Genomic DNA, 26,241 nt, shown 5'->3' on the forward strand with positions numbered 1-26,241 from the left:
GGCTCGGTTAGAGACATTGCGTGCCTCTTGTTTTGGGCGAGAGAAACAATGCCATCCCTCACAGGATGGGCGAGGGCCAACAGCAAAGCCTCCGTTTCATGTTTCACACGTATCCCCCCCGCTCACTCAACTTTTCAGTTTACGACCCGCTCTCTCACAACAAAACACTTTACAGCGGCCAAAAAAAAAAAAAAAGGTTTTCATTTTGTTCTCGGCTTCTCGCTAAATCCTATCACACATTATCCTGTACATTGCATTAGTCCACTAATCTTGCCTTTCTCTTCCTCCGAAGAAGAAAGGAGTGCCTTCGTGATTAACCCACTTTACAGCAATAAATAAACGCATCATTCAGTAATGTACACCAGATTTAATTTGAAGGGAAAAAAGGGCCAGAACGCTCAAATCACAGAAATGTAATGAAAAATAATACACAATGCTGCCACCATTGGGTGCCGTCAGAATTAATTTGAACGCTCTGTAATTTATTTTCCCTTATACTCGCCGGCTTTTCACAGCCTAATCATGTGACTTTTAACCACCACAATGTCGTCGCTCTCGGGGAGGAAACCTTGTATGTGCAAAATAAAAACGCTACTTTTCAGGAAACGGCAAGAAAGATCTGTGTTCCAATGGATCCAATGTAGGTATCAATAAAAAGCAAATATAGCAGATCTACAAGTTCACACACTTTTGAGTGACATGGCATTCATTTATGAAAAAAAACTAAAACATTGGCCTGGGCCGTGGCTCAGCGGTCCAGGCACTTTGGCTGGTAATCCAGTCTGGCAGTGTGCCGCGGGTTCGACTCCCGATCCCGACGGCCTTTACTGCATGTCCCCCCCCCCATCTCTCTCCCCATTTCCTGTCAGCCTACCGTCTGTCCCTCCATAACAAATATAAAATAAAGGTGAAAGCCACAAAAAAAAACATTTAAAAAAAAAAACATTAAAACATTAAAAGAAATATGGAGGTTTCTGCCAGACAATGATGACAATGTTGGTGTGAACTGCTGAAAAACATACCTTAAAGGTTTCTTGACATAGACTTTCATTAATTTTAGGTTGCATCACCTCAATTACACCCAAAAAACCTGAACTTTGAACATTCAGTGGATTTTCTGTGGTCTGGAGTTTTCTCTGGGGTTTGGAAGCCTTTTGAGCTGCAGTGAAAACAGTGACATCTGCTGGCAACTCCCATATATATATATATATATGGCATATATGGGATTTGCTGGCTCTTACATCACAAACAGCAGGAAAATCAGAGCTCTTGTTTGAGCCAAAAAAAACCCAGACCATAGAAAATCTACTGAATGTTAAAAGTTCAGGTTTATTGGGTGCAAATGAGCTCAGAAAACCTAAAAAAAGAACACAATCACAATCCCTTTAAGTACATGAACATTCTGCCTGCTCCTATACAGTAATAATAACTCAAATACAAAAACAAACTCCCAGCGATCTCCTGTTTGTTACATGTAACCCATGTTGCTTTTGGTTTCCCACCTCCTTTTAGCTTCAAACCTGAAAGACAGAAAATGTCAACAAGAAACACCATTACTGCGAGTGTTCATTTAACTCTGAGAGTCAAAGGGGCGTGATATTTCTGGTTTAAATTAGGAGAGAGAGAGAGAGCAAGTGACATTGAACAAGAGGAAACAGAAAACAGACTCTACTGTACTGTACTGTACTGTACTGTACAAGTCCTCCCTGGCCTGTGTGTGTCTGTGTGTTAGCCTGTGCAACAGTGACACTTGGTGGTGAACAAATGCTATAACGCTATTTTCGTGCTCGGACATAGGGACAGACCAAGCCACACACATAGCTGTCTATAGGAGTGGTGGCACCACTCAAAAAAAAGGTATGCAATACGCACCATAAGCCATATGAGAGACAGAAGACCATGCAATTAGCCCTTCACTAAGTCCCTCCCCAACCCATCCTTGTCCAATAGGCACGTTAGCAGCGAAGAAAGCTTGACCTGCATAGCAAACTATTTGGATTGGCATTGGACAATCGCTTTTTGGGGTGGGATTTAGTGAAGGGCTAATTAACAAATGAGATATTTTAAATAGCTGACCCTAACCTAACCTCAGTAAGACTATACCTAAACCTAACCTTAATCCTGACCTCAGTAAATCTATACCTAACCTTAACCCCATAACCTCCGTAAAACTACTCTAAACCTAACATGCAGGAAGGGCGGCCCGGACGCGTCGAGGAGCAGAGTGACAGCCCCCTCTCAGCCCTGGAAGTGTGCGCGTTTATTGTGCGTATTGCATAGTCTTTTTCTTATTGCTGCATTCCTTGGCCCCTCTTGTCGCTTCTTGCAGCTATATTTCTTTTTTTCACTAATTTCTTCACGTACAAAGTGACAGATGTGTTCCGCATGAGTCAAGCCACATACAGTATGTAAAGGTTCCATGGCGTTTGGCCAAATGGGGCATGCCTGTTATCGCTATTTATATTTTTTTATTTTTTTTACAAATGTTCACTTCACGTACAAACTTCTCTTCAACTGGGATTTCAGATAATGGTCCACAGATTGTGTGTAGAGCGTTTCACATAAATTGCAAAAGAATTCCGGCAGAAAATCAGGTGTAAGCGTCTTTCAAACTGCTCAATATGGCAGAAAGTCTGAGGGCGGAGCTTACTGGTCAAAGTGACAGATGTGTTCCGCATAAGTCAAGACACACGTGTAAACAAGACCCATGGCTTTTGGCCAAACGAGGCACGAGTTGTCCTTGTTCAAAGTTTTCAAATGATTGCTACAGCGCCCCCCTTTGGCCAATTGGGTGTAAGATCGGTTTCAGCGCCATTGGCATGTCCCTCTAACATACTGTAACGTTTCATACAAATGTGACTGTGTTGGGGGCAAAATAATATTTTTCATAAAACTGCAATATTCATTGGCTCATAAAAGCTTAATTTTTAAACGTATAAACAAAAGCCCAGCATTTCCATTAGATACTTTTCCAAAGTTCACGTGTAGAAAGTTTTGTGCATTTTGAACAAAAGTCCCGGTAGTAGATAGATTTGAACAGTTTTCCACATAATTCAAAATAATGGGTGATCTAAAGGTCAGAGGTCAAAATGAGCATGAATTGCTGACAGTCAAACGGTTCATGAGCTATGCCTGTTCAATGTGGTGCTATAGCGCCACCCTTTGGCCAATGGTACGTGGGCTTTGCGAAAACCGACTGCATGGTTAAGCCAGAACTGCAATATTTTGTCGGAAGAAGAAGTAGTAGAAAGAGAGAAAAACATAAATACAATTAGGGACCATAGGCCCTTCGGGCTCGGCCCCTCATTTACAGTCTGGCCACCATGTGGTTGTACAGTATGGTACAGTATAGTAAGGACACAACATTACAACGTACCCCCAAGTGATTTGGTTCTTCCGTTTTTGGGCTGCCCGTGAAGCCTCCTCTTCCTGTTTCTGCTCAACGTAGTCGCGGCAGTCGGCTGCTTGTGAAATCTTCACGCCCAACTATTGAGAGACAAAGAGACAAAGACCCATAATGATTCATAGAGAACTATTGAGAGACAAAGAGACAAAGACCCATAATGATTCATAGAGAACTATTGAGAGACAAAGAGACAAAGACCCATAATGATTCATAGAGAACTATTGAGAGACAAAGAGACAAAGACCCATAATGATTCATAGAGAACTATTGAGAGACAAAGAGACAAAGACCCATAATGATTCATAGAGAACTATTGAGAGACAAAGAGACAAAGACCCATAATGATTCATAGAGAACTATTGAGAGACAAAGAGACAAAGACCCATAATGATTCATAGAGAACTATTGAGAGACAAAGAGACAAAGACCCATAATGATTCATAGAGAACTATTGAGAGACAAAGAGACAAAGACCCATAATGATTCATAGAGAACTATTGAGAGACAAAGAGACAAAGACCCATAATGATTCATAGAGAACTATTGAGAGACAAAGAGACAAAGACCCATAATGATTCATAGAGAATCTAATGTAGAATCTGCCATACGTGACCCGTACCAGAAATAGTAGATCTACAAGCTCATAACGGGAAGCACACACGCTGATTAGACACACCATCGGACCGACACGCGGAAACAGCGGTCGGACATGCGCTGCTCCGTGTTCGCGGTTAGGGTTCGGTTAGGGTTTGAGGTACCGTAGGTTAGGGTTAGGGTTAGGTTAGGGTTTGAGGTACCGTAGGTTAGGGTTAGGGTTAGGGTTTGAGGTACCGTAGGTTAGGGTTAGGGTTCAGTTAGGGTTTGAGGTACCATAGGTTAGGGTTAGGGTTAGGTTAGGGTTAGGGTTCAGTTAGGGTTTGAGGTACCGTAGGTTAGGGTTAGGGTTCGGTTGGGTTTGAGGTACCGTAGGTTAGGGTTAGGGTTAGGGTTTGAGGTACCGTAGGTTAGGGTTAGGGTTAGGGTTCAGTTAGGGTTTGAGGTACCGTAGGTTAGGGTTAGGGTTCGGTTGGGGTTTGAGGTACCGTAGGTTAGGGTTAGGGTTAGGTTAGGGTTCGGTTGGGTTTGAGGTACCGTAGGTTAGGGTTAGGGTTAGGTTAGGGTTAGGGTTCGGTTGGGGTTTGAGGTACCGTAGGTTGTCGGTCTCATGACAGTCATGGAATAGCATGTCTAAGCCATTTAGGCCTGACGTCAATTTATTTTAAATGTCTTCACAATCCTGACAGTTTTCTGAAATACCTATGTTTCTGTATCAGTGGTTCTCAATATTTCATGTCAAGGACCCCGAAAATGATATGTAATTGGCCACCGACGCCCATCTGAAAATATGTTGTTCCAGGGACACACCCCCCCCCCCCCCAGAAGCAAAGATTTGAGTTGTAAACGTTCGCTCTGAAAGAATATATATTCAAAGATTTGTGCCGCATTTTCATGATGTTTCAAAAATAGCAGACCTACAACAAGCTATGAGCTTGTAGATCTCCCCCAAAAGCAAAGATTTGAGTTGAAAACGTTCGCTCTGAATGAATATATATATTCAAAGATTTGTGCCGCATTTTCACGATTTTTCAAAAATAGCAGACCTACAAGCTATGAGCTTGTAGATCTGCTATTTTTCAATGGCTAAAGTATAACATAATGCTATAAACACCAAAAGGGGGTTCCCGCCCAGAATAGGCTAAACTACAGCCTGTGCCCGCTCACAATGTGTCACAACGTGATGAGTTGTGAGTCTACTGTAGATCGGATATTGTTTTTTTAAGCTGGACAGCTTCGTAGTTCGTCCCACTAACTGTAAATCAGACTTAAATTAAGTCTCTCTGGCAAGTAAAAAAAAAAAATCAACTTGATGTTTCCAGGATGGTTCTCATTAGAGCCTCTATAGTTCTACAGCGTCAGGGACTGGAGCCCTAGTTTGTCATCCAGAATTTATAGTGCTTCCCCCCCCCCCCCCCCCCCCCCCCCCCCCCCCCAGCTACTGTTTCAGTTTCTATTGTTCTAATAATTTAATAACCCATGGCAATAAGGTTTTCAGGTCAGGCATGAAATCATCCAGAGAAAGGAGCAACGTTCTAGAAGTCTTCTTCCCGGGGCCGTTAAAAAGTAGACCGTAACGTTGTTGTTCAATTAAGTACAGGCGCTGTAGCCATGCATATAATATACACAACAGAACATGTACCATACGACTCATTAGATATTCAAAAATTAAATAAAACTGTATACTGTATATATATATATATATATATATACATTGCAGCAGGTTTTGAGAGCCATATCAGGATAAAATGCATTCATAGTAGCAGATTCTTTCATATCTGCATAGTGATGTCTATAAACAAACTCACGCGCGCACACACATATACAGTATGCAGTGGACACTAGGGATTCACCGAAAGGGAAATTCTTCGGCCGAAACCGAATACCGAATATAGGAAACAGTTGGTCGAATACCGAATATAGGAAACAGTTGGTCGAAAACCGAATATAGGAAACAGTTGGCCGAAAACCGAATATAGGAAACAGTTGGCCGAAAACCGAATATAGGAAACAGTTGGCCGAAAACCGAATATAGGAAACAATTGGCCGAAAACCGAATGTAGGAAACAGTTGGCCGAAAACCGAATATAGGAAACAGTTGGCCGAAAACCGAATATAGGAAACAGTTGGCCGAAAACCGAATATAGGAAACAGTTGGCCGAAAACCGAATATAGGAAACAGTTGGCCGAAAACCGAATATAGGAAACAATTGGCCGAAAACCGAATATAGGAAACAGTTGGCCGAAAACCGAATATAGGAAACAGTTGGCCGAAAACCGAATATAGGAAACAGTTGGCCGAAAACCGAATATAGGAAACAGTTGGCCGAAAACCGAATATAGGAAACAATTGGCCGAAAACCGAATGTAGGAAACAGTTGGCCGAAAACCGAATATAGGAAACAGTTGGCGGAAAACCGAATATAGGAAACAGTTGGCCGAAAACCGAATATAGGAAACAGTTGGCCGAAAACCGAATATAGGAAACAGTTGGCCGAAAACCGAATATAGGAAACAGTTGGCCGGAAACCGAATATAGGAAACAGTTGGCCGAAAACCGAATATAGGAAACAATTGGCCGAAAACCGAATATAGGAAACAGTTGGCCGAAAACCGAATATAGGAAACAGTTGGCCGAAAACCGAATATAGGAAACAGTTGGCCGAAAACCGAATATAGGAAACAGTTGGCCGAAAACCGAATATAGGAAACAGTTGGCCGAAAACCGAATATAGGAAACAGTTGGCCGAAAACCGAATATAGGAAACAGTTGGCCGAAAACCGAATATAGGAAACAGTTGGCCGAAAACCGAATATAGGAAACAGTTGGCCGAAAACCGAATATAGGAAACAGTTGGCCGAAAACCAAATATAGGAAACAGTTGGCCGAAAACCGAATATAGGAAACAGTTGGCCGAAAACCGAATATAGGAAACAGTTGGCCGAAAACCGAATATAGGAAACAGTTGGCCGAAAACCGAATATAGGAAACAGTTGGCCGAAAACCGAATATAGGAAAAAATTGGCCGAAAACCGAATATAGGAAACAGTTGGCCGAATATCCGAATATGATTCATATTATATATCTTTTTTCCTACCATTGCTGTCATGGCCGTACCTTAAAGCTACCTGATTTATGGCAAACTAAATGGTTATGGCAAAAACCTAAAGAAAACAATAATCACTATTATGGGTCCATAAAACATTTATTCAGCTCTTTTGAATGCATTAATTTCATACACTATTCAGTGATGTATTTTCTGCCTATTTGGGCCGAAACCGAATAGGCCGAAAATGCATTTTTAGCCATTTTTTGCCGAATATTTTCTGCGGCCGAATATTCGGTGCATCACTAAGTGGACACACTTTTGGCTCAAGCATTTACCAAAAGCCTCAGTCTCAGCTAGTCTCAGTCTCAGCTAGTCTCAGTCTCAGCTAGTCTCAGTCTCAGCTAGTCTCAGTCTCAGCTAGTCTCAGTCTCAGCTAGACTCAGTCTCAGCTAGTCTCAGTCTCAGCTAGACTCAGTCTCAGCTAGTCTCAGTCTCAGCTAGTCTCAGGCCTCTTATAGACGGCGACCATCTCCATATAACACGTCAAAGTCCCGTTGCGTTCTCATTTTTTCTTACCCTTTACACGAGAACGCACACGTTATGATATGATGTGCTATTATGCTATACTGTCGCTAGGTGGCGATAACGGGCTGCCAAATAGACAGGTCACCCACGTACAAGAAGAAGAAACCTTCACGCAAGCCTGCGCAACACGGCTCTGGGCGCGCCACGGGATGGTATATATTTTATAATACATTAGGCTACATAAACGCTGCTGCCGCGGCTGCCGTCTATCACAAGGCTTTTTATTTACATCATGGTTTTACATTCAACATCGCTGATGAGCAGCACTTTGTAGGCGAGGAGGGAGGTTTGTTCAGGAACTCCATTATATCATAATGATATGGCTCTGCATCAATGTAATAAACATATGCGCTGTGAGCCAACATGAGCCATGATGTCATAAGTTTTGCGGATTCACCGTTTTGCCTGTTTATATGGAGACCATAGGAAACGGTGTTCTGAATGATTTCCACTCTGGGAGGTGGTTTCACTTCGTTGCGTTTTCACCTCCTGAGAACACGGTTCTCGTCTAAATGACAGCAGCAAACGATACTTTATTTTGATGTTTTATATGAACACCATCCTCGTGTAAATAGCACCTCAGTCTCAGCTAGTCTCAGTCTCAGCTAGTCTCAGTCTCTGTCTAGTCTCAGTCTCAGCTAGTGGGGTTTTCTTTCACGTGTTGTACAGTATATCATCTTCTAGGTTGTCATTTAAGGGGAAGTTAAAAATGTTTTCTATTTCTCCTGCTCAATGTTCTTGTTCTTTTGCCTTTGGTTTCATTTTTTCTATTAGTTTGTTGATGCATAGTGTACAAATAAAATAAAAACTAAAACAAAACCAATGTACGTACAGTAACTTACTTCCCCTTCCATTTTCCCCCTTTAAAAAAAAAAAAAAAGGAAAAAAGAAAGAACGCGTCGTTACTGGGGCCCTTTTCCCCCCAGTCAGCGCTTGTGTAAATTAGACTTTCCGTTCTGGAATACTGCAGGCAGTCCCTGAAATCAGAAGTGAGAGAGAATGACCGTGACTGCAAGAGGCAAACATTCAAATCCCAGGGAGGGACATGTGTGTATTGTGGAACAGAGTAATCCGAATCACCCCAGTCACACAGAAGCATGGGGGAGACAAAGGGAAAAAGCCTGCCTCCTCTGTCACTCCTGAGATAGGTTTATATTATTCAACCAAAGGCACGACTTTGATAAACAACTTGGAACAATTTCACAAAAAAACCTTCTGGTAATTCTCTGTAATATTCAGAGTACAATCAGGGGAAAGAAAGTCTTAACCCATTTTGGGCGGGAACCCCTTTTGGCGTTTTAAAGAATTATGTTATACTTTAGCTATTGAAAAATAGCAGACCTACAGTTAAAGCTCGTAGCGCGGCACTCGGTCTGCTATTTTAGAAACATCGTGACAATGTGGCACAAATCTTTGAATATTCTTTCAGAGCAAACGTTTTTTTTAACTCAAATCTTTGCTTCTGATGGGTCCCTGGAACAACGTCCTTGACATGAAATTGTTGGAGAACCACTGACATAGAAACATATGGTTTTTCATAAAACTGTCAGGATTTAGAAGACTTTTTTTTTAATTTCAGGCCTAAAAGGGTTAAGGTAATGAAGAAATGTGCCACCATTGCGCCACTTAAAAAAAAAAGAAAAAAGAAAAACTGCTGGGATTTTTTTCTTTTTTTTTCAATTATAATGAAGTGGGATAAACTTTATTAGAAAGACTGAAAGTAAAATATCTCCTAATGCATGCTGGGATTAAGCAGGTCAGAGCGAGCAGGCAGGAAAAATGAAACTCTAAAGGCTTTTTATCACCATATTTCAGGAACCAAGGGTGTAAAATGTTCTAATTTGGGATACATTAAAAGCCATAAAGGTCTTTCAGAAAGATTAATGGTACTTTGCTCGGATTTAAGATAAGGGCTTGGGCTGGCTGGGCTGGGAGAGCCGTGCTCTGGCAGAGCCCTCAAGGCATTCATCTATACAGTCACTGGGAAGATTTGTGAAAAGCGTCTACCGCAGTAACCTGAAGCCAACTATGACAGTTTCTAATTCCTTGTCGTTTTATAGGTTTTAAAGTCCATAAATTATGTTTCCCAGTCAAGTATTGAAGGAGAACAAAGTTATAATCTGTGATTTGCTGCTATTATGTGTTTCCAAGTAGATTTTGTTGGCCGATAAAGCGTGTTTAACTCTTTAGTGTGTAGTTGGTGTACAAACGGAATCCCAAATGGACACGGAAGTTGTCCGTTTGCATGATTTGGTGCCATTTGTATAAACTCGATAATAATTACAAATGGACGGATTAGCGTTGAGGATTGTACTGTGTACCGTACTATACCGTATACGCCCTGCACTATATTGAGTGATTTGGAATGCATGCTGTGTTTTGTTTAATTGTTGATACATCTCAGGATACAGTAGGTCCTGCTTTCCAACCTTTAACCCATTCTGACCTGAGATCAGATTCATACGAGGTTTCCGCCGGACACACACTGGTCCTGATGAACCCATTCTGACCTGAGATCAGATTAAAAAAATGTCAGTCGTTTTTTTAGATTTTTCAAAAATAGCAGACCTACAAGCTCGTATCGCGCCACTCGGTGGCGCGATATGAGCTTGTAGATCTGCTATTTTTAAATAGCTAAAGCATGACATGATGCCGACACCAAAATGGGTGCCCGGTCAGAATGGGTTAAGCCATTTTGGCCGGGAACTCCTTTTGGTGTTAGCATTATGTTATGCTTTAGCTGTTGAAAAATAGCAGATCTACGAGCTCCTTGTAGATCTGCTATTTTTTAAAAATCGTGAAAATGTGGCGCAAATCTTTGAATCAATATTCTTTCAGAGCGAACATTTTTAACTCAAATCTTTGCTTCTGGGGGGGGGGGGGGTGGTCCCTGGAACTACATATCAGATGGGGACCCCCTCCATCTGATATGTAGTTCCAGCGGCCAATTGCACTATATATTTGGGGGTCCTTGACATGAAAATGTTTTGAGAACGACTGACATAGAAACATGGGGTTTTCACAGGGGTGAAAAATGGGTTACAAAATCGTGGGATAAAAAATATATATAAAAAAAAAAAAACATGGTTTTTCAGAAAACTGTCAGGATGTAGAATACATGTGTAGAATGGTTCCCAGGTCTAAATGGATTAAAAGAGAAAACCAAGTCTGTGTTTGATTTTGTTTGTTCTGAGAGACTAAATTAAATGAAACTGCGAGACGCTAAATGGCTTCTTTTGGAGATTTACACCCAGAGATTTAGCTCTCTCCCCCCCGACACGAGGATTACCCACATTAACCTGCTCTCCTGTGGGCGCGTTTGAAATGCAAAGGTCTGGAAAACACGCCTTCTAAAACATTCCATGAAAACAAAATTAAAACCCACTACCCCCCCCCCCCCCCTCACACACACACACACACACACACACACACACACACACACACACACACACACACACACACACACACACACACACACAAACACACGCACACACACACTTTCTCTTCTCCTTTAAATTCACTAAAGAGAACAGTTACTATATTTAAGGCATTAAAGTGTTTTTTTTTTTCCGGTTTTTTTAATCTTTTATTTTTATCAGTTTAGTCAACAATCCTTGATTGTCTTTCGCTGGGGCTAAACATTAATGTCAACCCAAGTTACCTAGGAGACAGACCAGATCAAAGAAGAGGGGGAAAAAAAGGGGGAAAAAAGGAAGAAAAGCGCCCTCAAATGTCTGATTAATCAAGCCTGCAAACAGCTTATTTCTTTTAGCCTGCATGCAACTATGAAAATGAGATTCCGAGAGCAGTACATTGTGGAGATTTGTTCATTCTTATCTGAACAAAGCCAGCGGCAGCTTATCCCATTGTGTCCGGGAACCCCCAGTTAGGGGGTTTTATTTATGTTATACTTTAGCGATTGAAAAATAGCAGATCTACAAGCTCATAGCGCGGCACCGAGTGCCGCGCTATGAGCTTGTAGATCTGCTATTTTTTGAAAAATTGTGAAAATTGTGTGGTGCAAATCCTTGAATATATATATTCTTTCAGAGCGAACGTTTTTAACTCAACTCTTTGCTTCTGGGAGGTGGGGGGGGGGGTCCCTGGAACAACATATTTTCAGATGGCGGCCAATTACATATATTTTTGAGGGTCCCCTCCAGCTTCTGCATGTTTGAGAACGACTGACATACTGTAGGAAACGTGAGGTTTTTCAGAAAAACTGTCACAATTTTAGACTATTAATTGAATGTGTAGAAGAACCGGTCCCCGGGCCTAAGCGGGTTATTTCATGGATCACTGGCGCTGTCAGCGCTGTGGTACCAAGCAGGTGACAGCTCCTCTTTCTGTGGCGAGAACAAAATTAGCAAAAAGTCGGCACAAATTAGCCTCTCATATTTTCAGTAATATGACATTATTTTTCATTTACTTTTTTGATCCACTTTTCAGGATTTCTCCCCCCCCCCCCCCTTTTTGCATGGCTCTTAGTGCCAAATCCTTTCACATCAGAAGCTGGTGGTGGGGTGGGGGGGGTGGGGGGAGTAAGAATGAAAATACAAAGCTGGCTGCAAAACGCAAAACCTTCTGCAATGCTTTGTTTAAAGCGCCCATGAAATACTGTTTTTCCAATAGTGTAGCTTACATTAATATACAATATACTGTGTCCATCACATCACAAGCAATTCTTATGCGTCGTTTGGGGGGTTTTATCCCCCCACTTTCTCTGTCCTGCACGTCATCCTGTTAAAAAAAACAAGGTTTATTCATGGGATTAACCCATTTAGGACTGACGTCGATTTAAAAAGAAATCTAAATCTTAATTTATTTCTGAAAAAACATGTTTCTATGTCAGCGGTGCTCAAGGACAATGTCAAGGACCCCCAGAATTATCTCTATTGGGCCACACGGACCCCCATCTCAAAATATGTAGTTCCAGGGACCCCCCCCCCCCCCAGAAGCCAATATTTTAGTTCAAAATGTTCTCTCTGAAATATATATTCAAAGATTTGCGCCACATTTTCACGATTTTTCAAAGAAATAGCAGACCTACAAGCTCGTATGAGCTATGAGCTTGTAGATCTGCTATTTTTCAATAGCTATAAAGTATAACGTAATGCTTAAAACAACCACAAAAGGGGTTCTTCCCGCCCAGAATGGGTTAATACTATGACCTCTGGATGATTTGAAGGCATAAAATTCTTTGTGCACAATGGGGCTGGCTCTGCAGCGGCGGCGGCGGGGCCGCTAGGAGGGTTAACCCATTCTGACTTGAGATCAGATTCTAAAAAATGTCTTCTACATCCTGACAGTTTTCCATTCTGACCTGAGATCAGATTCTAAAAAATGTCTTCTAATGTCAGTCGCTCTTCGATTTTCAAAAAATAGCAGACCTACAAGCTCATAGCGCGCCACTCGGTGGCGCGCTATGAGCTTGTAGATCTGCTATTTTTCAATAGCTAAAGCATGACATGATGCTATAAACACCAAAATGGGTTCCCGCCCAGAAGGGGTTAAGTCAACAGTAGCGTGTTCTGTTCACTCCGTGTCGGGGTCGTCATGGAGATTCAAGTGGACTCCCAAACACGGGGACGGGAGGCCTCCCTCAATACAACACTTCAAGCACCCCACGGTCTGGGGGGGTGAAGCAGCCACAGCCAAGATAAACCAAGTCCATATTAATAACAATCGCAAACACTGGATTTATTTGTGTTTCAGTTCCATCGCATATTTTCTGACGTGTGATTCGTTCGGCACTCAAAAAGAAGCCTTTTTTTTGCATTCGTATGCAGTGCCATTTTCACAGTGACTAATACAAAAAATAAAAAAAGAAGTTAAACAGTTATTACAAAAAGACAATGAAAAAAATGAGGTAAATTATGTCTGCATATGGATAAAAAAGTATTAAAGCTCCCCCATTTAAACAATACAAAAATAAATGATGGCTTTAAGGAAAGAAATGGCCTTAAAATCCATTCATAAATTTCCCGTCCAGCGAAGCCTCTTCCAATTAAAACGTGTGAGAGGTGGATTAACGAGGGCTATATGGCTTTGCTTGGCTGAATCACCTCCCCGAGCCGCTCCACTGCGTCTGACGTGTAAACGATTAATGACCGGACTAATTCCCTTATCGCTCTACCTTAATGCCTAAATAATGTGGCCTTAGTCAACTTTGGAAAAGCAGGGCTATATAAGAAAGGAATGAATATCAGATTAGGACAGGCTCAGCTCACGCCTCGTTTTCAGGGTGATTTCCAAGAATTGAGCTGTAGAGACGGAAAAGCTAAAAGTTACATTTTCTGCAGGCTGAAACCGTCTCTTAAACGGTCGGCTCAGAGAAATGTACAGAATGGGCTACAGATTGTTGTTCAATCAACACTACTCGTGACATCCCCCCCCATCCCCCACCCCCCCCCCAATAAGGTAAACAGTTTCCTGCCTTTTTAATTCTCCTTGCCTGTTATTCAAAGCAATACTACGATGCAGGCCCAGGCGGCGGCGTAACCGTCTGGGCACCCGACTGGTAATCCAGTCGCAGTGTGCCGCGGGTTCGACTCCCGAACCCGACACAGCCTTTACTGCATGTCATCCCCCCCCCCATCTCTCTCCCCGTTTCCTGTCAGCCTACTGTCTGTCCCTTCAAAAAACCAATAAAAGGCGTAAGCCGCAAAAAATTCTGACCTGAGATCAGATTCATACGAGGTTTCCACTGGACACACACACACTGGTCTGATTAACCCATTCTGACCTGAGATCAGATTCTAAAAATGTCACAGTCGTTCTTCGATATTTCAAAAATAGCAGACCTACAAGCTCGTAGCGCGCCACTCGGTGGCGCGCTATGAGCTTGTAGATCTGCTATTTTTCAATAGCTAAAGCATAACATGATGCTGACACCAAAATGGGTTCCTGTTCAGAATGGGTTAAAAAAAAAATATATATACTACGATTTTATATCACTATCAATTTCATATTAGATATTGGAAATTGGTGCACTAGTACCATATACAGTATAGCATATCGTATGGTACGCTAGTACCATACGAGCATCATCATAACACCTTGTGTGGTGTTATACTAGGGTAGAGAGTTTTACAACAGATCACAACCTCATTGAAATTCTAAAACTACGAATGTAATCAATACCAGTGTTGGCAAGTAACTTAAGTAATATACTACTTTCAGTAATATTATTACTTTTTTCCAGTAATATGTAACTTAACTAGTTACTTTCACATTTTGAGTAATAATATTACATTTACTTTTTTTCAAAAGTAATATTATTACTATTTTCACGAGCCTTGGTGGAACTGTGGGTTTGAGTGTTTATTTATAATGGTAGACTGGGTTGAAGTCAAGTTGCTTTGCAGACTGCTGATCCGCTCTAGATCTAGACTCTAGAGCGGATACGGAAACGATGCACACTCGTCGGTACGTATGTGTGAAGTATCGGATGCAGGGCGGGCCTTAAACCGGGCCTTAAACCGTCCGGTACACGGAACAACAACCTAAACTAGTGTGTGTATCTCGTTAGACTGCACTGTTAGAGAGAAGAGATGTAAATAAACTAACAATGGAGGAGGTGTAGGAGACAAAAACACCGGCACAACAAAGCGTTATAACATTCAATACTTGGAAGTATTCGCATTATTTTGAGTATGTCCGCGATCAAGACGAGATGAACATTATTGTCCGCTGCAAGTTGTGCATATGGAAGAAGCTATATTCCACATCGAATCTACTTCTAATCTATGTACAAATGGATCCATCATCATGAGTTAAATAAACACTGCAGAATAGGGGACTGCTAATGTTGAAAATGCAAAGTAAGACTTTTGGGGACAAAATATGCAATTACTGGGGTCGGGAGAAAAAAGTAATAAGTAAAGTAATAAGTAACTAGTTACTTTTCTCAGGGAGTAATAAGTAGTGTAACTTTATTACTTTTTTTAAAAGTAATAAGTAATAAGTAGTATATTAGTGTTAAAGTAATATTTTGCCAACACTGATCAATACACATAATATAGTCTATCTATGCGTCGTACAGTAGTACACAACTAATATGTACCATGGGGAAGAGAGAGAATATATCGGTATCCCCTGTAGATGTTATTAAAAATATCATACTATTCACTACAACATCCTCAAACTTATTCTCCTAATAGATTATCAGACTTTCATGGTGGGAGCCACATAATTATCAGACTTTCATGGTGGAGCCACATAAGTGGTTTATGTAATCTTGACAAACAGCATTACATGGGCATGCAAAAAGACAGCCACTCCAGGGAACAGACAGCAGAACAGAACAGCCCACAGTAGTATAATGCATGTCTCTATTTTCCCCTCCTCATAATCTGATGCTAGATACATACATGACTGTCATCTTTAGCCCGCTCTGGGCGGGGGCCCCTTTTGGTGTTTTAAAGCATTGTGTTATACAGTACCTTTTAGATATTGGAAAATACCAGATCTACAAGCTCATAGCGCGGCACCGAGTGCGCGCTACGAGCTTGTAGGTCTGCTATTTTTGAAAAGTCGTGAAATGTGGCGCAATTCTTTGAATATATATTCTTTCACAGCGAACGTTTTTAACTAAAATCTTTGCTTCTGGGTGGGGGGGGGAGGTCCCTGGAACTACATATTTTCAGATGGGGGTCGGCGGCCAATTACATATATATATATTTTTGGGGGTCCTTGCATGAAAATGTTTGAGAGCGATTGACATAGAAACATAGGGGTTTTTTCAGAAACTGTCAGGATGTAGAAGACATTTGTAGAATCGTCCTATAGGTCTAAATGAGTTAGGGACTGGGGGGGGAGAAAAATGTGAAAGTTGGCCTGCTTTGTGCACATTCCATTATCTTGCCTCTTCTGAGTAGGGTAGCTTATTAGCAAGCTTTGAACTCACACTTACAGTAAATATGCCATCAACAGTTTTAGAAGCTAATTAGAAAAAAACAGTTTAATTAATGAGTGACTGGCAATAAAAATGGCAATCATGAAAAAAGAATCCAAGGGTGCTAAGCTTCCACTACCACCAATTAAGGCCTAATTACAACAAATTATATATGTGTTTTGCTGTGGGCTTTAATTTAAGAAAAAAAAATGTCTTTAATTAAAAGAGAAAACATGCTAATTAATTAAAACAGCACACAAATCTACATAGAAAAGTATGCTTTGTCTGTCAAGTAATTAATGAAATACAATAATCCAAATGAGATTCGCAGGCATTTTTGATAAAAGCTTTAGTACCCATTTCAAAATCCATTTCAAAATTAACCCATTCTGGGCGGGAACCCCTCTTGGTGTTTATAGCATTATGTTATACTTTAGCTATTGAAAATAGCAGATCTACAAGCTCATGAACAAGCTATGAACTTGTAGGTCTGCTATTTTTGAAAAATCGTGAAAATGTGGCGCAAATCTTTGAATATATATTTCAGAGCGAACGTTTTTTTTTTCTTTGCTTCTGAGGGGGGGGGGTCCCTGAACAACATATTTTCAGATGGGGGTCCGTGGCCAAATACATAATAATTCTGGGCTCCTTGACATGCAAATGTTTGAGAACCACTGACATAGAAACATGTTTTTTTTAAGAAAACTGTCAGGATTTATAGAAGACATTTTCAAAATGTGGAAGTCAGGTCTAACGGGTTAATGGGCGAACATTTAATGTGAGTCATCAGAGATACAATAAAAGTTCATTCTGTGATAAATTTGCTTAGGCTGAAGGAAAAATGAACAAAGGAGAGAGTTTTCCCTAAACTACGCTAACTCTACAGCTGCCTAGGGGGGGGGGGGGGGCTTCAGGGTCTAGAGTCTGACGTGGGGCGGGGAAACCAGACATCTGATAAAGGCATACTTTCCACAAAGACAATGCTCATTAATTTGTTGATTACAAACATGGGCATGGCAGGCAAAAGGTGGTGAGAAGGGGGAAAAAAGGTGAAATACATAAATAACATGAAATACTCTTAGTTAACCCATTCTGACCTGAGATCAGATTCTAAAAATGTCTTCTACATCCTGACAGTTTTCTGAAAAAGCTATGTTTCTGTGTCATTGTCAGTGGTGCTCAACCTTTTTCATGTCAAGGACCCCCAGAATTATCTCTATTGGCCATGGACCCCCATCTCAAAATATGTAGTTCCAGGGACCCCCAGAAAGCCAATATTTTAGTTAAAAAAGTTCGCTCTGAAATATATATTCAATGATTTGCGCCACATTTTTCGATTTTCCAAAATAGCTAAAGCATAGCATGATGCTAACACCAAACGGGGTTTCCGCCAGAATGGATTAAGCTCTTTGTCTCGACTAACCCACCATGTCTCCTCAAACAAAGCATGGCGGGGCCACCTTTGTTGTGCAGCGTTTAAGCGAGGCTTTCCAAAGGGTATGTTTCAAGGACAGGGTTTGCTTTCTTTTCAGGAGCTTCTAATTTAAATCCTAATGACGGGTATTATAGCCCTGCAGGTTGTGGACTCTGGAAGCGTGGAGGATGGCCCTACAGACTAATATAGTAACACAATGACTAATTGTGCCTATACTGTGCAAAACATTATGAATGCATACACTTAAAGACTGTCACAACATTGAATCCGGGGCAAAATTGCTTGATTCACATGAAGTGATAACTTACAGTACCGGTACTGTACTATGTACTGTACTATGTATCTTTCAGGGTATGAAGTCATGATGACCAAAGTCTTAATCAATTTAGACCTGAGATCAGATTCTACAAATGTCTTCTAAACACGGACAGTTTTCTGAAAAACCTACGTTTCTATGTCAGCGGTTAACGTACGTTTCTATGTCAGTGGTTAAACGTACGTTTCTATGTCAGTGGTTAAACGTACGTTTCTATGTCAGTGGTTAAACCTACGTTTCTATGTCAGTGGTTAAACTACGTTTCTATGTCAGTGGTTAAACCTACGTTTCTATGTCAGTGGTTAAACCTACGTTTTCTATGTCAGTGGTTAAACCTACGTTTCTATGTCGGTGGTTAAACCTACGTTTCTATGTCAGTGGTTAAACCTACGTTTCTATGTCGGTGGTTAAACCTACGTTTCTATGTCGGTGGTTAAACCTACGTTTCTATGTCAGTGGTTAAACCTAGTTTCTATGTTGGTGGTTAAACCTACGTTTCTATGTCAGTGGTTCTACAGTATGTCAGTGGTTCTCAAACTATTCATGTCAAGGACCCCCAAAAATGATATATGTATACTAGAACTCGACAGGCCTTCGGCCAGTCTCGCTCTAGCGCCACGCCACGCCATCCAGGTGGCAGTTGTCTGAGAGGACTCTCATCCAGGTGGCCAGTTGTCTGAGAGGACTCTCATCCAGGTGGCCAGTTGTCTGAGAGGACTCTCATCCAGGTGGCCAGTTGTCTGAGTGGACTCTCATCCAGGTGGCCAGTTGTCTGAGAGGACTCTCACCCAGGTGGCCAGTTTGTCTGAGAGGACACTCACCCAGGTGGCCAGTTGTCTGAGAGGACACTCACCCAGGTGGCCAGTTGTCTGAGTGGACTCTCATCCAGGTGGCCAGTTGTCTGAGAGGACACTCACCCAGGTGGCCAGTTGTCTGAGAGGACTCTCACCCAGGTGGCCAGTTTGTCTGAGAGGACACTCACCCAGGTGGCCAGTTGTCTGAGTGGACTCTCACCCAGGTGGCCAGTTGTCTGAGAGGACACTCACCCAGGTGGCCAGTTGTCTGAGTGACTCTCACCCAGGTGGCCAGTTGTCTGAGTGGACTCTCACCCAGGTGGCCAGTTGTCTGAGTGGACTCTCATCCAGGTGGCCAGTTGTCTGAGAGGACTCTCATCCAGGTGGCCAGTTGTCTGAGAGGACTCTCACCCAGGTGGCCAGTTGTCTGAGTGGACTCTCATCCAGGTGGCCAGTTGTCTGAGAGGACTCTCATCCAGGTGGCCAGTTGTCTGAGAGGACTCTCACCCAGGTGGCCAGTTGTCTGAGAGGACACTCATCCAGGTGGCCAGTTGTCTGAGAGGACACTCACCCAGGTGGCCAGTTGTCTGAGTGGACTCTCACCCAGGTGGCCAGTTGTCTGAGAGGACTCTCATCCAGGTGGCCAGTTGTCTGAGAGGACACCCATCCAGGTGGCCAGTTGTATGAGAGGACTCTCATCCAGGTGGCCAGTTGTCTGAGAGGACTCTCATCCAGGTGGCCAGTTGTCTGAGAGGACTCTCATCCAGGTGGCCAGTTGTCTGAGAGGACACTCACCCAGGTGGCCAGTTGTCTGAGTGGACTCTCATCCAGGTGGCCAGTTGTCTGAGAGGACTCTCATCCAGGTGGCCAGTTGTCTGAGAGGACACTCACCCAGGTGGCCAGTTGTCTGAGTGGACTCTCATCCAGGTGGCCAGTTGTCTGAGAGGACACTCATCCAGGAGGCCAGTTGTCTGAGTGGACTCTCATCCAGTGGCCAGTTGTCTGAGAGGACTCTCATCCAGTGGCCAGTTGTCTGAGAGGACACTCATCCAGGAGGCCAGTTGTCTGAGTGGACTCTCATCCAGGTGGCCAGTTGTCTGAGAGGACACTCATCCAGTGGCCAGTTGTCTGAGAGGACACTCATCCAGGTGGCCAGTTGTCTGAGTGGACTCTCATCCAGGTGGCCAGTTGTCTGAGTGGACTCTCATCCAGGTGGCCAGTTGTCTGAGAGGACTCTCATCCAGGTGGCCAGTTGTCTGAGAGGACTCTCATCCAGGTGGCCAGTTGTCTGAGAGGACTCTCATCCAGGTGGCCAGTTGTCTGAGAGGACTCTCATCCAGGTGGCCAGTTGTCTGAGTGGACTCTCATCCAGGTGGCCAGTTGTCTGAGTGGACTCTCATCCAGGAGGCCAGTTGTCTGAGTGGACTCTCATCCAGGAGGCCAGTTGTCTGAGAGGACACTCATCCAGGAGGCCAGTTGTCTGAGTGGACTCTCATCCAGGAGGCCAGTTGTCTGAGTGGACTCTCATCCAGGAGGCCAGTTGTCTGAGTGGACTCTCATCCAGGAGGCCAGTTGTCTGAGTGGACACTCATCCAGGAGGCCAGTTGTCTGATAGGACTCTCATCCAGGTGGCCAGTTGTCTGAGTGGACTCTCATCCAGGAGGCCAGTTGTCTGAGTGGACTCTCATCCAGGAGGCCAGTTGTCTGAGTGGACTCTCATCCAGGTGGCCAGTTGTCTGAGAGGACTCTCATCCAGGTGGCCAGTTGTCTGAGAGGACTCTCATCCAGGTGGCCAGTTGTCTGAGAGGACTCTCATCCAGGTGGCCAGTTGTCTGAGAGGACACTCGTCCAGGTGGCCAGTTGTCTGAGTGGACTCTCATCCAGGTGGCCAGTTGTCTGAGAGGACTCTCATCCAGGTGGCCAGTTGTATGAGAGGACACTCATCCAGGTGGCCAGTTGTCCAGTTGGCCACTCACCAGTTGTCTATACCCGAGACGCATGGCACGTTCAGCTTTGGCTGAACTGACGCCACTGGGTCAGTGCACCAAAGCATTATGGTCATTGTAGGAATTCAGCAACCAGGTCAAACACACAGACTTCATTATTCTTCTGGCCATAGGGTGAAAATGTCTACTTGTGCTACTGTTATCTACTACAAATACTATTAACATTGAAGTGACTGCAGTTTTTTTCCAGTGGTGGAATGTCCCTTGCCATTGAATGGGATATTGGAGAAGATTCTAGACATGCCTATAGCAGATTCTAGACATGCCTAGTAGATTTGAATATGTCGAGAATTGCAATTCTGTTGGGTTTTTCATTGTATAAAAGGTTGTCATGTGTATGATAGATATAGTCCAATAACCAAAGGCGCTAGAGTCCATTGGAATCTAGTGGTTAAAAATCAATCACTGATCGATTGAGAATGCCGCAGTAAAAAAAAAAATTGCACAACAAAACACTCCTTGGGCTAAAAATGGCCATAGCCACTTGCCCAAAATGTGTCCAAAATGTGCTGACCTCATCACATCTGTCCAGACTCCAGAGCCTGGGCAGGACAGGGCCCCTGTCCAGAGCGTGGACAGGGCCCCTGTCCACGCTCTGGACAGGGCCCCTGTCCAGAGAGTGGACAGGGGCCCTGTCCAGAGCCGAATGTATTATCGATGGGTATTCTTTGAAACGCATACAGATAGTAGAGGACGTGGCCGAGTCTGGCTTTGTCTTGTACAGTATAGGTGCAAACAACAACAACACAGGTATCAGCATTGACTTTGTAAGATGGAGTGATACATTTTATGCAATCTAATAAGCACAAACCTATGGCCTAAATATTGCGGTAGAGGGACCTACTGTACAACATGAAAAATGAAGACTCTTCGTTTTTCAAGCTTTTCAAAGCCACAAAAACAAACACTGTCACGTGACATCGATTCCCTTCCCCTATTCGCACATTCTAGGACATGATAATACTGTGGCTAAAAGAATCTGCTTTTAATTTAACTGTGATTTCACTGTCTCAATTTCACTGCAGCAACAGCTGCTATCAAGTCTCCTAAGGGGAGCAAGCTGGTTATATATAGTAGTCACTTAATGTTATGCTAATTACAAAAAATAATTAGTCCATATGCAACTCATAGCAGTGTAACATAAATTGCAATAATCAAAGAATGAACTCCCAGTTATTGTAATTGGAGGGCTTGTACAATTTAAGCTTTTGAACTAATAATGTAAACGTATACTTTCATATCAGGAGCCAGAAGTTATTTCTATTCATTTTTGATACTTCCACGTTTCATGACAAAACACAACACACAACAAACTTAAAACTATCGGTACTGAGAAAGCTTACAGTTTTATGATTTTAAAGAAGCCAGATCTGCACAGTGGTTTCTTTAACATCATTTTGTGTCGTACTGTATGTAAAACGAATATAGGATGCTGTTACGTGTCTGCTCCTAGAGAGCATGCACTGCTCCTGTGTTTCTCCCCATATTCTCCTGCTGTCCTAACCCATTTTGACCTGAGATCATGTCTTCTACATCCTGACAGTTTTCTGAAAAAGCTGTGTTTCTATGTCAGTCGTTCTTCGAATTCTCAAAAATAGCAGACCTACAAGCTCGTAGCGCGCCACTCGGTGGCGCGCTACGAGCTTGTAGATCTGCTATTTTTCAATAGCTAAAGCATAACATAATGCTAACACCCAAAACGGGCTAAATCCCAGGTCCAGCTCACTGAATAATCACTGGTCCACCAATCAGTCCACCAATCATCTCCATTTGCCTTCCAATAAAAGCACCTGTGTACTTGCAATCAGCCCCTCTCCCTTCCACCATGTCAGACAGAGACAGCGCTGGTTGTGTGCTGACTTACAGGCTTTGTGTCACATTCAGGCCTGCTTTACGTGTCTCAGCCTTCTGTTCACTATATTGTTTCTTTCAGGGAAACTAGGTAAGAGCTGGGGTACTGTACATTTTCGCTCTGAAAGAATATATTCAAACATTTGGGCCACATTCTCACGCTCGTAGCGCGGCACTCGGTGCTGTGCTTTGAGCTTGTAGATCTGCTATTATTCAACAGCTAAAGTACAACATAATTCTTAAGCCCAAAATGGGCTGAAGCCCTAGACCGCCATATAAGGACATAACAGATGCTGTGCCTCAGAAGGATATGCTCTATGTGAATACTATCCACTTCGACGTGAATACTATGGGCTTCACATCAATTCCCAATATTTCCCCCCAAACTTAAAAGTGGAGCATGGTATTTCAAAAGCTAAAACAACAAATTACAGCCCAAGGAAAATATACAAAAAATGTATTGAGAAGAGGAAAAAGAAAATCTCAAAGCAACCTGAAATATCAAAGCGTGTATTAGGAGTTGCAGATGAAAGACGTACATTTATATCAGAAGTTCTAACAAGTCTTCAAAAAAGGTTTTTACCAATTGGTTCAGTGTTTAGATTAAAAACAATAAAGCAAAGCTGTGGAACTCATTAATTGATTTCAGAAAGCAGAAATAAACATTCTGGTATTGCATAAAGACGGATTCTCACAGAACGCTTTTCATCTTCTTCCATTTCCTTTTGGTTCGAGAAGATAAAGTACTAAACTGTTAGATTTAGGATGAATGCATTGAAAACATTGCCCTCAAATATGCACCAGGGTTTTGCCTAACAAACTATGCCTAAAGGGACAAACGTGCCTCTTTAGTTCTTCACAGCTGTCAAATGCTTTTACATTTTTTTTGCTAAGAAACCCTGTTTCCATTCTTCCAGTAAAAAGCCTTGCCACAATCATGTCTTGTTGTTATGACCGTAAACAAATTAAACATCTAAGCAACATTCCATAGCAAATGAGCCACTCAATTATAACCTTGAAATTGAATCAGGCCACAGAGGGGATTATCGATCCGCTAAATGTTTGTCACAGCAGTGCTCCTGTCAAAAGTCAACAGGAATGTACTAGTAAACAACACAAATCCAAATGCTAGAAAACGCCTTATCATTCTAGATAAAGCCTAAAACGATTTTCAACTTCAAAAGTGATTCAATAACGTGCTCAGTTTCTAACACATTCCCCGGCTTTCACTCACCAGGTTATTGTACATTTAGTGGACCAATCGCCTCATTGCCTTTTTGAAAGTCTATTTTGCAACATGGGTTACAACTTGGAATCATCAGTGGGTTTGGGATTTGAAAATGGCCATTTCTCCACCCTTGTGAAATTAACCCATTTAGGCCTGACGTCGAAATAAAAAAAAAAGTCTTCAAAATTTCAAAAAGACATTTTTCTGAAAAACCTTGTTTCTGTATCAGTGGTGCTCAGTATGAAAATATGTTGTTCCAGGGACCTTCCCAGAAGCAAAGATCTGAGATAAAATGTTCACTCTGCAATAATATATATTCAAAGATCTGAGGCACAATTTCACGATTTTTTAAAAATAGACCATAGCACTATGTATATCTGCTATTTTGTAACATAAAGTGTAACATAATTCTTTAAAACACCAAAAAGAGGTTCCCGCCCAAAATGGGTTAAGTTATCACGGCAAAAACAATGCAATGTGTCTGCCAGACTGCTGTCAGGTCCATCAGGTTCCTGGCACGATTGGCGGCAGGTTGACACAGAGACAAGACCCCCGGCTAAGTCTGCCCCAATCCACCTGCACAATAAGAGGCTTTCTCAAACTACAGTAGGCCTGTAGGCCTACAGTTTAGCTGCTTTTCCAGCGACAGGCAAGTACTTAAAATTGTACTTCCAATATTTGACCACTTGGCAAGGTATTGTATGACGGACAGACACACTGGTTTAACTAATTTAGACCTGAGATCGGTTCTACAAAATCCTGACAGTCCTGACAATGTGTCAGTCGTTCTCAAACATTTTCATGTCAAGGACCCCCAAAAATATATGTAATTGGCCACCGACCCCCATCTGAAAAAAATATGTTGTTCCAGGAACCTCCCAGAAGCAAAGATTTGAGTTAAAAACGTTCACTGTGAAAGAATATATTCAAACATTTGGGCCACATTTTCACGGTTTTTCAAAAATAGCAGACCTACAAGCTCATAGCACGGCACCGAGTGCCGCGCTATGAGCTTGTAGATCTGCTATAATCTGCATAATGGCATGCTCAAATAGGGATGCCAGGTTGGCCCTACAGTATAACCATAATGGCATGCTCAAATAGGGATGCCAGGTTGGTCCTACAGTATAACCACAATGGCATGCTCAGATAGGGATGCCAGGTTGGTCCTACAGTATAACCACAATGGCATGCTCAGATAGGGATGCCAGGTTGGTCCTACAGTATAACCACAATGTCATGCTCAGATAGGGATGCCAGGTTGGTCCTACAGTATAACCACAATGGCATGCTCAAATAGGGATGCCAGGTTGGTCCTACAGTATAACCACAATGGCATGCTCAGATAGGGATGCCAGGTTGGTCCTACAGTATAACCACAATGGCATGCTCAGATAGGGATGCCAGGTTGGTCCTACAGTATAACCACAATGGCATGCTCAGATAGGGATGCCAGGTTGGTCAATTTACAATTTACAATTTAGGCATTTAGCAGACGCTCTTAATCCAGAGCGACTTACATTTGAGCAAAAACAAAAGCATGGGAATACATCACATAAAAGTATTTATCATGAAACATGCGTAAGCTAAGAAAGTAACAGTGGAATATCTATATAGTGAAACTATACATACACTTATACATATAAACTATACATCTTTACTACTATGCTATACATGTGTACTATGGCGTGCTATGACTACATACAATACAATTACAGTGCTATCTACATAACATGCTATAAGTCTGTATCAAATGCTATATAATCCAACAGAAATGCTATCTAAGGGTTTAGGGTAAGTGCTATGGGCCATGATGGAGTCTGAAAAGGTGGGTCTTCAGGCTACGGCGGAAGACCCACAGTCCTACAGTATAACCACAATGGCATGCTCAGATAGGGATGCCAGGTTGGCCCTACAGTATAACCACAATGGCATGCTCAGATAGGGATGCCAGGTTGGTCCTACAGTATAACCATAATGGCATGCTCAGATAGGGATGCCAGGTTGGTCCTACAGTATAACCATAATGGCATGCTCAGATAGGGATGCCAGGTTGGTCCTACAGTATAACCATAATGGC

The 26,241-nt window shown here is 42.4% G+C and overlaps 1 protein-coding gene across 2 annotated transcripts in view; it reads right to left on the minus strand.

Annotated features, from left to right (window-relative positions):
• Positions 1–352: 352 nt before the first annotated feature.
• fam204a (family with sequence similarity 204 member A) overlaps positions 353–26,241 on the minus strand; it is a 44,095-nt gene continuing 18,206 nt past the window's right edge. For both annotated transcript variants that reach the window (XM_083775372.1, XM_083775371.1), the window contains exons 6-7: positions 3,377–3,486; positions 353–1,520 (exon numbers count right to left, since the gene is read on the minus strand). In XM_083775372.1, the coding sequence (XP_083631498.1) occupies positions 1,469–1,520; positions 3,377–3,486 (162 nt within the window). In that variant the 3' untranslated portion in view covers positions 353–1,468. The remainder of the gene's footprint in view (positions 1,521–3,376; positions 3,487–26,241) is intronic.

This window comes from Protomyctophum parallelum (genome assembly GCF_964188405.1).
Source record: "Protomyctophum parallelum genome assembly, chromosome: 10".
Classification (NCBI taxonomy): domain Eukaryota; kingdom Metazoa; phylum Chordata; class Actinopteri; order Myctophiformes; family Myctophidae; genus Protomyctophum; species Protomyctophum parallelum.